We start from the raw sequence: 12,277 nt of genomic DNA, 5'->3' as shown, positions 1-12,277 counted from the left end.
GTCTGGATTACGTAAGTTAAAGAATAAACGGATAATTGAAAATCCAAATTTGACCCGCATCGTATTCATTTAGAGGTATCCAAATTCGATCAGAAAATATCTAAATCTAAACACATCCGATTTGAATTTGATCACTTTATATCTCTAGTTTTTTCAGGGGTGGGCATTCATCATTTTACCTCTCTCTCTCTCTGTCGAATTTGGATCAATTCCCATATGGACATCCCCTGGGTGATCCAGCCGTACATAAGGGGCCTGACCATGGGTAAGAGGTGTCAGACCCATGGATGGCTGGATCACCCGAGGGGAAATCCGAGGGCTGATTTAAACCCCTCTAAGCGCAGGGCTGGGGAGCCTTGATATCCCGAAGAAACACATGGGAAAGAAGTTATGTGTCCCATTCAAGCACCGAACTCTTGATATAGCTGTCCCAACAAAGGGGAAAATCCAAAACAAAAAAACTCAAGATCCCACCCCGCTTAGCAAGGGAATGGAACTTTTGAAAGATCTTGAGCTCTGCTTTGAGCATTTGACAGAGAAAAGTGCTAAAAATTTAATGTTGAATGGGATTATCTTTACCAATTCTAAGGTTGTAAAGATTCTCTAGCTTCCTCTCCAAAAGACTCTCAATGTCCTTTGTTCTTTTCTTTCCTTTATTTTTTTCAAAAGGGATTCTCTTAACTAGATGGTTCAACTTCGACCTTCCTCTGCTTCCATTCTCTGTTCTTCTTATTCTTTTCTTGCACAGAACCACTCGGAGCCTCAAAGATGAAGTTGCACATTAAAAGATAAACGATCCCATTTTCCTCTACTGGGTATTAAAAATTCAAAAAAGTTCGAAATTTGAAAATAGTTTGAAGGTGGAGGGGAAACAGGGGCAGATGAAATTCTGAGAAGAATCAATAAAGATTTATTATTTAGCAAACCACAGAATCCATGAATCCCACTGGTTTATACAGCATGATCTTCAACATATGAACAACAGAAACCCACAAATCCCAACAAGAACAAACATAATAAGAGATCCCAACCTCTTCCTTCTCCTCCTTTCCCAAATGTATAACAGACCAACCCACTTCACCCACAACCATAACCAGAAAAAAGAAAGAAGAAGAAGAGAAAGAAGGATCAGAAAAAGGAGAAGAAACCTAACTTCCTCTGCATCGAGTGATCTTACTACAACCACGGCTGTAAGGGTTAGCTTGAGCTCCACTTTTGCAATTGTAATAAGAGGCACCTCGTTTTGAGCAAGGGACACTGTTGCGCTTCAGCGCCGCATAGCTTATGTAATTGCTGGTTGCTAGAATACGCCGGTTGATCTCTGTATCCATTTCGAACTCGTTGCCGGAGAAGCACTCTGCAATCGATCCATCACAGCCGGATCTCGTCGGAATCCAACCTAAATGGTAATCGCTGCCGGCATCGACTCTGCAGGTTGAGAGAACGAAGGTCGCTATAAATATGGATACCAACACCAGAATGCCTGAGGACTTCGCCATCGTTCTTCTCATCCTCCTCCTTCTTCCTTTGCTCTCTCTCTCTCTCTCTCTCTCTCTTTCTCTTTTTCCTCTACCCTCTCTTCTGCTTCTCTCTGTACTCTTCTCTAAGCTGTCTCTTCACAGAGAGGGAAGGAGAAGGGCAGGTTCTAGTTATAATACAAATGCTCCTAAGGAATTGACATTGATTTATTGGTTATTTACGGAAAGACCACTTAAACCTTCTCCGTATCTGCAAATTATGAACAGATGTTTGCATTAAACTATTATTTTTCCTCCTTTTTATAATCTTATGTTTATTATAAAAAAATCCTATGTTCAAAAAAATAAAAAAAAATACAAAACGCATTTTCCGCGAACAACATAAAGCAGATATGAATGAGATGCGATAAAACAATATCGTATGTAAGAAGATAGCAAGGTTAATTCATGTTAAAAGTAAATAAATACGCTCTTGACGACCCAAAGAATCTTTTCCTTAAAAGAAAAAAAAAAAAACTGTATATTTTTTCTCAATTCTTAATATAAAAACATTAAACCCATGAATTATTTTTTGACATCTATCACATGTTATATAAAATTTTTTGTGTTTTATCCTTTGATTATACAATTTATTTTTCCCCTTAATTTAAAGGAGGGGGATCTCCGTCAAGTTGTATGGCCCTTATAGTAGTGTAAAACCAACAAGAGTATGCAAGGGCATCCAACAAGTTGGGATTTTTCATTTCATGGGGAATGGGATGATCATTTTACCTTTTCCATATATGTATGAATGAAGACACTGCAGCCTAGCATCTTTCTTCCTTAGTTGAATATGACATTAAGCAACCTAAGCTAGCAAAACCCCTCATAATATATGGAAAGGACAGCTACTTTGATGTTAGGGGAGTGAGTAACGATAAAGTATCCCACCTCACACTCATGAACCCTCAAATCATCCATTTGAAGCTATGTCATCAGTGTGTCCAGCCTTAGGTAGGAGCATTGTCATTAAAATAATTAATAGATCCCTAATTAATAAGATGGTTCCAACTTCCAAGCTGTGTGTGAGAGAGAGAGAGAGAGAGAGAGAGAGAGAGAGAAACTCGGGTCACCTTCTCGTATATGTATGTACAATGAGTTAGGTGATGCCAATTATCCTTTTAGTGTTGTAAATATTCTTTCATGAGCAATAAATGGCAATGGTGGGACAAGTGTTATTATCTTAAAGTACTTATGTGATCCTAATTCCCGATTCTACTATTAACCTAATAAGAAAAAAGATTAAGTTTCTCTTCACCCATGATGAAGCAATTCCTATTCTTCATTGAGTTTGGATAAGACTCTTAGATAATGTGTATTTCGTATAAGGGGAGAGATTTATGATTCTTAAATCTCTTTGCATTAGCATCTTTTGTCAAAAGCAACTTGATGGCTGTTATTTGGGTAACACATATCATCTATTTGGAAAGGGGATTGTGTTGGAAGAATGTGATTAGGAAGTTTCTATTTGGCTTATCTTACATATATTTTCTTATTACAATTTATGTTCGACTGCCATTAGGCATACTTTGGGCCACTCATACGGGGGTGTTTAGTGCTCTTCATTGCTTTCAGTGAAAGTTGAATGATTCTCATGCAACCTCGGTATGACCCGATCCATATGGTTATGGGGTCAGTATGGACCTGCGGGATTAGTCAGGCTGAAGGCCGGATACTTGTCGTTAACAAAAAAAAAAAAGTTTTGCTTCTTTGCTTCCCAAAATTGCTTAACTAAATTTAGGGGAAAAGATCCTCACGATGAGTAGGGAATCCTTCAATGCCCTCTCACAAAATGAGGTTTGTGATCCACATTGATACTCTCTTTCCAAAGGATTTTAAAATTAAAATCACAATCGAAATAGCTCCTTAGGTCTAAAACCCAACGATTTGGTCCCAAATACCCTAGACTTGACTACTCAGGAATGGCAAGATTTAAGAATGGTCATAGTCGATTCAGATCCGAATAAGCCGATTAGACCAATCCAATTATGATTCTTAAAACAATGCCCTTTCATGAGACAAAATGTGGATCCCCTTATTAAATGAATCTTAACTCCCATACTTTCATTGGTGCAATTTCGCATTTTAGTATCATAGGAAGCCTTAGCCCTTAATTTTATGAGAGAACTAAATTGTTCAACCTTCTATTTTTTCAATCTGCTCCCACCAAGACAAATAAGAACGGGAAGAAGAGAAAGCTAAAATGGTGAAAACCGAAAGCACTTCAAGGATGCGGGGCCAATGATCAACCTACTCCTAGGGAGTGGAACACACATACCCACACATCATACACATCCATATGTAGCTGGAGTCGTTTCTCAAACCTCAAGATGTCAGCTTCTACTAGCGGATGCTGCTACGGTGCTACCAATGCCCAAGGCACAGGAACCACTGACAAATTAAATATAATTATAAGAAAGGATGTAACTGATGTTTTATTTTTTAAAATTTTTCTTATTTTCATAAAAGAAAATAAAGGTTAGGTGTTGAAAACTGGAAGCACGTTAGCCTTCAACTTCCACAAAGATATGATAAGGGGGGTTGCGTAAAATAGTATCAAAGTGAAGGAAGGGTAGCTTATTGACTAGGACGAAAATGAATGGATATTAGTTAGATCTAAGAAGCATTTTTTTTTTTTTTTTTAGGGCGGGGGTGGGGTGGTAACATGACCTAAGAAGCCTTTTAATTGGACTGGTTCTTCTAACAGTACTAAAGGGATATTAACTAAAAAAGGATAACAATTAAAGAAGATGTATCAAGCCCATTTGGTTGCAAGTAAAGAGAAGTGGAATCAATTTTGAACAAAAAAAAAAAAAAAAAAGAGTTTTGTATTAATAATGAGTAATTTTCTAAATATATATTTATGGTAACGCGATGCTACCCTATGGTGTAGGTCAGTCATAACGTCAGTGCAATTGGTTAATAGGGGTGCACAAGAGCACTTCACGCGAGGGTAGCAAATCTTTATGCATCCTATGTGTCTAGCCGTAGGCATACAACAAGCATTTTTTCTTCCTCATTTGAATTTAATAATAAATTTAAATAAGAATCAATGGAAACAATATATATAAATATATATATATATATATATATAAAGGTGAACAACGAGGAATCTAGGCTTCTGTTGGTTGCAAGAAAGTGAAATTCATTTTGAAAAGAAAAAAAAAAAAAGAAGAGAAATTTTGTAATTATAATTGTATAATATATCTATAATTTTTATCGTATTTGATAATCGATGTGAAATTATATTTTATTTTCAGCCAAAAAATTTGATTGTAAAGTAAAATAAATTTTAATATCTATATTTAGAAAACAAAAGTTTTCCTTCACCCAGTTCATAGTGGGAGCCACACCTAGCTAATCCAATCGGATGGTCAGTAACACTCCGGGACAAATGATCAAAAACTAATTTGGCTGTACTAGACAAGGTGAATGCCCTTCTCATTACAACTTATCAAAACTAACACCCATGACCATGACTGTCTGACTAGTTATCCTTGATCCTGGTGGGTACAACTACTCAGTTTCCTTCATGAATCTATTCCCTCTCTCTCTCTACGTCCTTCACTTTCTTCCTACTCCATTTTTTTTGTTTTGTTTTGTTTTGTTTTATATCTTTAATATTTACAATCGAAGGGGTAGCGCAGTTGGTGAGCAACGAATTTGAGACGAACCGTAAACTCTGACTTCCTAAGTTTGACTCTTACTAGGCACACCTTAGGCCACTCACACGAGGGTGTTTAATGTTCTTCACTGCTTTTAGTGAAATCGGTCCATGCGATTATGGGGTCAGTATGGGCCCGTGGGACTAGTCAGTCGTTAGTAAAAAAAAAAATATTTTTAATGTTTACTTTGTTTAAGGAATTACTTACAAGTTCAAAACAGCCACAATGGCTGCAAAGAAAGAACCCATTCCAACAACTGACCTTTCAATACCAATCAAACAAGCATACATTATTTAACTTAAGACTGGTAAAGAAAAGATTAGGGTCAATGATAATAATCCTTTCCTCCCATGTTTTGTAGACTTTTAACTTAGAAATTTTTGCTTCACCCATATTTGTCGAAGGTAATTTGACGCTTTCGTTGAACTCTTGAAATAGTGAATATCATTATTAACTCTCGTCTCTATTATTAAAGATCCAAAATACTCTTTTCACATTTCAAAAGGTCAAATCCAATGGATTAAAAGATTCTCTCTTCACCAATAAAATAGAGAGGGGGAAGTTGGAGGAATGTGTTTTTCTTTTGTGTGTGAATAAACTTGATCCTGATCAACAAAATTCTCCCAATGGAAGGAGTTGTTGGATCATTGGTCCAACCAACTACTCTTGTCTCCAGTCCACACTTATATGGCACCTATGGCAATTGGAAAGTGTTTGGTTCATGTGAGTTCTAAACCAGTTCCCTTTCACACCCAACCTGGAATTTAAAGATTGCTAACTCTTTTGCGTTGGTACGATCACTCAAACTTTTAGCAGTTTTTTCTTCTGTTTTTTTTTGGTAAATACTTTAACTTAACTGTTACATAATATTGCGACTTGATGGTTGCGACCTGATGGTCAAGCGATTTAAAAGAGGAACAATTTTAACTCTCCACTTTGGGGACATGTAATGGATCAAACTAGGGGTGAAAGTTTGGCCCTGACAATCCGAACCTACCTTGACCTGCCCTGAGCCCGAACAGGGTTAGGGTTGAGACCTCAACCCAGCCCAACCCGGCTCGAAATTTAACATTGCATCTGTATAATAGAAGTTAGGGCTCCAATAGGTATTTTATTTTTCTATAATTTTTTAATATATGAGACATAAATGGAAAAAACATGTTAATCAAGATTAATCCAACCATTATAGAAGCCAAGGTCAACCCAACTCAGGCCAACCCGACCCAATCTGGCCCTGATAGGGTCAATTAGGGCCAGGTTGGGTTGGTATGAACCCGGAAGGGTTGGGCCTAAACATGAATCGAACAAGGTTGGGTTGGGCCTGCATTGAATTTTGAGGACCTAGGGTTGGGTTAGGGTTTTAAGAAACCCGGCCCAACCCTGCCATGTTTTACCCCTAGATCAAACTATTCAATCAGCCAGCCAAAAGACCCAGATATCAGAAAATTGAAGATGTCATCCCCATGGGCATCCTTGACAGAAAAAAGAAACACAGAGGAATCTAACTCATTCCAATATTGGAATTGAAAGAATAGAAAAAATCTAATTGAGATAAATTGATGAAAAAGAAACGAGCAGTTACAACAGTACAGGTTTCACAAGGAGAGATGGTCATTTACAATAGGAAACAGATTGAAGAACATTTCTTTCCATTTTTTCAAAGAACTGAAACAGGCTTCGGTTAGAGTAATTGCTCGTTCTAGCATGGAGGTGTTGGCTGAACTAATAATTCATCTTCATCCTCTTCATCATCATCATCACCTGTGCCTACCCAATTACTACGGTGATGTTGCGACCAACTTGGGTTGTTCATTTCAGCCCTATCTGCAAAGAGGGAAATGGAAGAATGTAACTTATAAAACATGTACAAGAAATAAAATAAATCTCAGTAACATTTTACCATGCAAAATAGTATTTCCACTAACCTTGTGGTTCTTCCTCATGATTGATTACCACGGGATGCCGGCTACAGCATCTAGTCAAGATAAACATTACGGTTCCAAAGGAATCGACCAATATTCTCAAGCATGACATGAAATCAATTATGCGCATTTTAATGAAATATTCACTGTATCAAAATTACCATCCCCTTGGGAACCCCTGCTCATTTTCAATGTTGCCCTTCTATGCTTAAATTTTCAAGTTTGTTAATAATGAAATGTGCCAATCAACTTAAGAGTGCCAAACAGTAAACTTTATAAAGCTAATCACTTATTGTGAGATAACAAAGAATTGGATAGAGAGAAACCCGATATGTTCACTAAATTACCCTATTTCCATTTCTGCAGCAGAGGATAGAGCTACATATGTTGAACCGCTTTCATTTTGTAGTCCGGTTCCGGCCTATTTAGACAACTATCCAAGCTTATCATGTGGATGGTATTAATCTGAAGCTTATATGCAGCTTCAAGATCCAAGGACAAGAGCACAAGATTCTTCTGCAAATCTGAAAATTTATATAGAGGTGTAAACTGAAGTAAGCATCTCATTTATCATGTCAACTCCACTACCAGACTCATCTATGGTTGATGGTGGCTTAGCATAATTGCGGTTCTGAAGGTTAAGTACAAAAACTGACCCTTTCTAATCATTTAGCACATTATCTTTACCCCTGGCACTCATCTATTTCTAAGATGAGATTTTTCTCCAAGTGACCTTTAGAGAGATGGGATTCTTCTTAGCAACCAGCCGCTTAGGAACAATAAGATGATAGCATCCCCCTGAATGTGCACTTAGCACATAAACATCCTTTATCTAGACCTGCTCACAGTCAACGCTGAAAGGACTTTGGACTCACAGAAACACACCAACTGGGGATTTAACAGGAGTAAGAATAAGTTAACAAAGACTATTTCTATTCTAATATATTCTAGCGAAAGGAAAATTTCAGGATACAGATCAGGTCCATCAGGCATGTTTCTTATTGCAGATCCAATATTTGAATTATCCACTGCGTTAGCCCTCCCCCTTCCGACCAGCCCACTAGCATTTGAATTCATTTCCACTTGAACATGTCTTTCTTCAGCACCATTGCCACTTTTGGCACTTCCTGTTTAAACCAGGAAGGTTAAAATTCTTGAACATATATAATGTAAAGAGCCGGTTAAATGATGAAGAAGTATACCTGAAAGTTCAGACCATATTTTGGTGTGGTCAGATGGATGTTCAGAAGTAGCAACTCTGAATCTTTCCCTTCGTGCTTGAGATCCTGTTCCTTGATCAGCCTGACAGTGCGAGTTGGTGGCCAAGGGTGGATTCTCTGAAAGGTTTCCTTCATGAAGCTGTGACGCAAGCATGGTTGCAAGGAACAGTGTTGCATCAAAGTCTGAATTGGACCCATCATCTAGACCAAATTTTGGAGCCATTAGAATTGGCCTGTTCCTCCAAAACCAATTTCTTCAATATCAAAATCATAATTTAGGTAAACTATAAACTTTCATACAAAAATTATATGGTAAGAGAAGATGAATAAAATGAGAATTTAAACCATTCAATAAACATTATATTCCTTAATTAGTAGTAAAAAAGGTGTGTGCCATTAGTTTAAATATGGTCGAAACTACCAATTAAATGATCCTGACAGTGCCAAGAATTTTTGGTGATTATTAATTCATATCTCTTACAAGAATCCAAATCAAGTACTCTACGGAATGGTCAGAATTATTGTGATTAAAGTGGTATAATTCACTGCTACCCTATATATAGGTACACTTACACAATTCACAGGGAAGGTAGTTTATCAGTTTGAGAGTTCTCATCTGCAGCACAAGCACTGGCTGGAAAGTTAGTATTACACCAATTTACGGATTTGCAAGGTGATACGAGTATATATATATATATATATATATTTTCCATTTTACTTCCCTCACCATAATCGATGTAACTAACAAAAACAATGGAACTACCAATAATAAAAACAAAAAGATGGTCCGGGATTACAAATATCTTACTCGCCAGCTTTTTCAAAAAATAAATGAATATCAACTTCACATCCCTCGCAGAAGGTCAGAAATGCCTGGCATTTGACAAATAACAAAGAAGACTGCTTCAGAAGGAGAAAACAGGATGTAAGAGGGGGGGGGGGGATATTCCCTCAACTACAAAAAAATGATGGAATAATTATATCGGCAAAAGAACTTGTCAAGGCTAACTCTGGATAACAGTGAAATACTGATAATGCTGGTGAGGTATTATCAGACATCCAACAGATGTTGCTCACAACTCAGCAACCAGAAGGAGGGGTCTCAACAACTATTGTTGCACCTTTTCCAGCTACTGAGTTGTGTGCAGCACTTGTTGCCACCTCTAATCATTTCTCTGGACATAAGATTTCTAGTTATACTCAAAACAACTGAGTACAGGAATGTTGTCCACTATGCCTTCAGTTCCTTCACCGCAAATGTCACATCCACAGGATCACCACTGTGTGTATATTGCAAAAACTCTTCAATAGGATCTATCCACAGTTGGGTGTGTAAGGCTGCATCACTTTCCTCTGCAATTGAAATACAAAAGAAGCTCAATAACCATAGAAAAATAAAAATATAGAAATGAGAATCTTAAAACAATAAAACTCCAAGGACCTCTTGTTGGGTCAGTATAACTTCTAAGTTCAACTGCTTTCCCTCCTATTTCACTTGCTGCGTCAGAAGGTAAAGAGGTGGGATCGGTGGCTATGATTGTAATCTCCTGAAGGGACGACTGGAAGTTAGCTAGCAATCTGTTGAAATCACGAGGCCTCACTACAAAGTTACTAGGAAAGCGTCTCCTGTCGAGAGAAAGATGTTGAATGTCTGGTTCAATGTTGCAGGTAATCCAGTAGGCTTTCCTCACACCTACATCAGGTTTCTCATACAATGGTTACCCTGAAAGGCTTACTATAATAATCAAATACGATAAATATGCACCAACTGCATCGTCTATAATGCAGCCCGCCACCCAATACTAAATACTTATTTCAGAAAATAATCAATTTCTAGTTTCAAGTTGATAGGTATCTTCCCAAAGGACCATAGCCAATAGGCCACAAATTCTACCAGACAAACCAAACTATACAATGTAGAGCTAAAACTTAGATGATTATTTAAAGCATGCTCACAGTGTCATTTTACCTCCTAAGAAATTGAGACACACACTCATAATCTGAATTTTGAAGTGAGGAATGTCCAACCTATGAAATTACACCCAGGAGATCTCCTGTGCCAAAACGAGAATACAAAGGAAAGCAGAATTTTACCGTTAAGGCAGTCTAAAGTCCACTGCACTTTTGATGCATCAGAGTTGGGCAAGCGGATGCTCAGATGATCAACACTTGCAACAGGTGTCCTCAGAACAGAACAAACGGCCTAAGCATGGCTCAGTCAGGAGAAGTGGCCTATTACAAACCCCGAAAATTTTAAGGAACATATTCAAGACCACTGTCATACCTTCAAGAGCACACTACATCGCACCTGGGCTGCAATTATTGTATAAACATCAAAGAAATGAGGCTTAAATGTTATAGCCTGATAAGCTGACCGTGATGAATTGAGAGCGTGAAAAGCAAGCTGCACAACACAAAAGACATGTAAAATAAGAAAAATCAACTTAGCATCAGAGAAATAGGACCTTAATGTTATAGCCTAAGAAATGGAGTGATGAATTGAGGTGAAAATCAAGGTGCACGACCAATAAATATATACAGAAAATAGAAAATCTATAGGTGCTGGTTTGGGGCAATTTGGAATCACAATAGCCCTCAGCAAACAGGTGGGTTGTCCAACCTCATGATCAAATTCAAAGGGTGGACTAGCAAACTCTTATTCTCTTACTCCTTATCTTATTTTTGTTTGGGGTTTCAGTTCCGGCAAATAAAGTGGCGATAAAATGTAGTCACTAATGATCAAAATATCTGTTCTTCTAAAACCCTAAGAACTTAGTAAGGATCCATTACTTCTTTCAATCAATATTTTCTAACTTTTTATAATCTCCTTAACACAATTAGTAACAAAACCACTTTCGACGTCATGGGAATTCTCAATTTAATCTAAAAATGAGTTATATGAAATCAAAAGAAAATGCTTCAACTTATCATCGGAAACAAAATGCACTGCCATATTTGCTTAAGAGCTTCCCAGTTGAGGGTTGAAATCCCTTGAATCCCTTCGTTAATTGAACTTGGGATTGTTGCGATTTCATAGAATGAATGAGCAGAGATCAAATAATCAAGACTACCCAGGAAAAAACAGGAAGCGAATACCGAAGTGGTGTGGATGTGAGTGGAACATTGGTACCTGAGAAGGAGAAGCTTCGATGGCGAGTTCGTGACCGATACGTGCAAGGCAAGTGATGCAACGAGCGAAAGTTTTGAGAGAGTTGCCGCTCAAGCTCAGCTCCATTGACTCCGATTTGCTTATGCGCTTCTGCACTAAACCTCTATTTGCTTACTCTTATCAGATATAGGTTTCCTTTCTTCTTCACTCTTCCATTCTTACCTTAAACGCAGTTTACTCTTTCTTTATTCAGCCCAAGAACAACTGCGAGATGAACGGAGAGATGGCTTCGATTTGCGGTGAAGGCCTTCGCCCAACCTCCTTGGCGGTAAAGGGTTCAGATTCCAGAGGCGGGAAAGAGAAAGAACAATTTATATGGGATCTTTGGGCACTGTAAACATGGGCCGGCTTCGATCGGGCCTAATTCGTTCCCATCAATTTTGTTTGTCTAATTGGACTTAATGATTGGGATAAATGGGCTTAAACAGTTTAGTTGGGCTCGCATTTGACACACTTATTTTGAATCGATTTCTAAAAAGGGCAATTGTTTGGTGTTGCTTATGTTGGCACATGGGAGCATCTTTAGTGCATGGGGTAGGTGCAATGTGATCTTTTTATGCCTGCCTGTGTTTGGACATAGGCAACACCGGACTAGTAAGGTTCTTTCTCCCAAAATAAAATTATTTTTCCCAACAATTGATTTGCCCATGTGACTTACATATTTTTAGGTTAGAATTTTCCAAAGAGAGTCAATGCAAGAGGGCGTAGGTTAAGTCACACATCCATATCCATAAAAGATAAAAAATAAAAATAAAAATAAAACAAGCATCATGTGTAGTCTTTT

The 12,277-nt window shown here is 37.8% G+C and overlaps 2 protein-coding genes across 3 annotated transcripts; both read right to left on the bottom strand.

The window, feature by feature from the left end:
* Nucleotides 1-887: 887 nt before the first annotated feature.
* Nucleotides 888-1,629, bottom strand: LOC122057538 (protein RALF-like 1). The gene has a single exon (XM_042619668.1). It carries the CDS (start codon nt 1,509-1,511, stop codon nt 1,149-1,151), a length of 363 nt encoding a protein of 120 aa, XP_042475602.1. The 5' UTR covers nt 1,512-1,629; the 3' UTR covers nt 888-1,148.
* Nucleotides 1,630-6,714: 5,085 nt separating this feature from the next.
* On the bottom strand, nt 6,715-11,780 carry LOC122057446 (cell cycle checkpoint control protein RAD9A). 2 transcript variants are annotated; one of them, XM_042619554.1, is made up of 10 exons: nt 11,455-11,780; nt 10,609-10,728; nt 10,419-10,527; nt 9,766-10,017; nt 9,562-9,677; nt 9,133-9,197; nt 8,307-8,557; nt 8,078-8,231; nt 7,108-7,148; nt 6,715-7,006 (listed from the first exon to the last, which is right to left on the bottom strand). In XM_042619554.1, exons 1-10 carry the CDS (start codon nt 11,557-11,559, stop codon nt 6,882-6,884), a joined length of 1,338 nt encoding a protein of 445 aa, XP_042475488.1. In that variant the 5' UTR covers nt 11,560-11,780; the 3' UTR covers nt 6,715-6,881. The 2 variants fall into 2 exon arrangements, with proteins under 2 accessions (XP_042475488.1, XP_042475489.1); XM_042619555.1 differs by lacking the exon at nt 9,766-10,017.
* Nucleotides 11,781-12,277: the final 497 nt, after the last annotated feature.

This window comes from Macadamia integrifolia, chromosome 12, assembly GCF_013358625.1.
Source record: "Macadamia integrifolia cultivar HAES 741 chromosome 12, SCU_Mint_v3, whole genome shotgun sequence".
NCBI classification, from domain to species: Eukaryota; Viridiplantae; Streptophyta; class Magnoliopsida; order Proteales; family Proteaceae; genus Macadamia; species Macadamia integrifolia.
The sequence above is the reverse complement of the archived record's forward strand: the minus strand, read 5'-3'. Positions and strand labels throughout refer to the sequence as shown.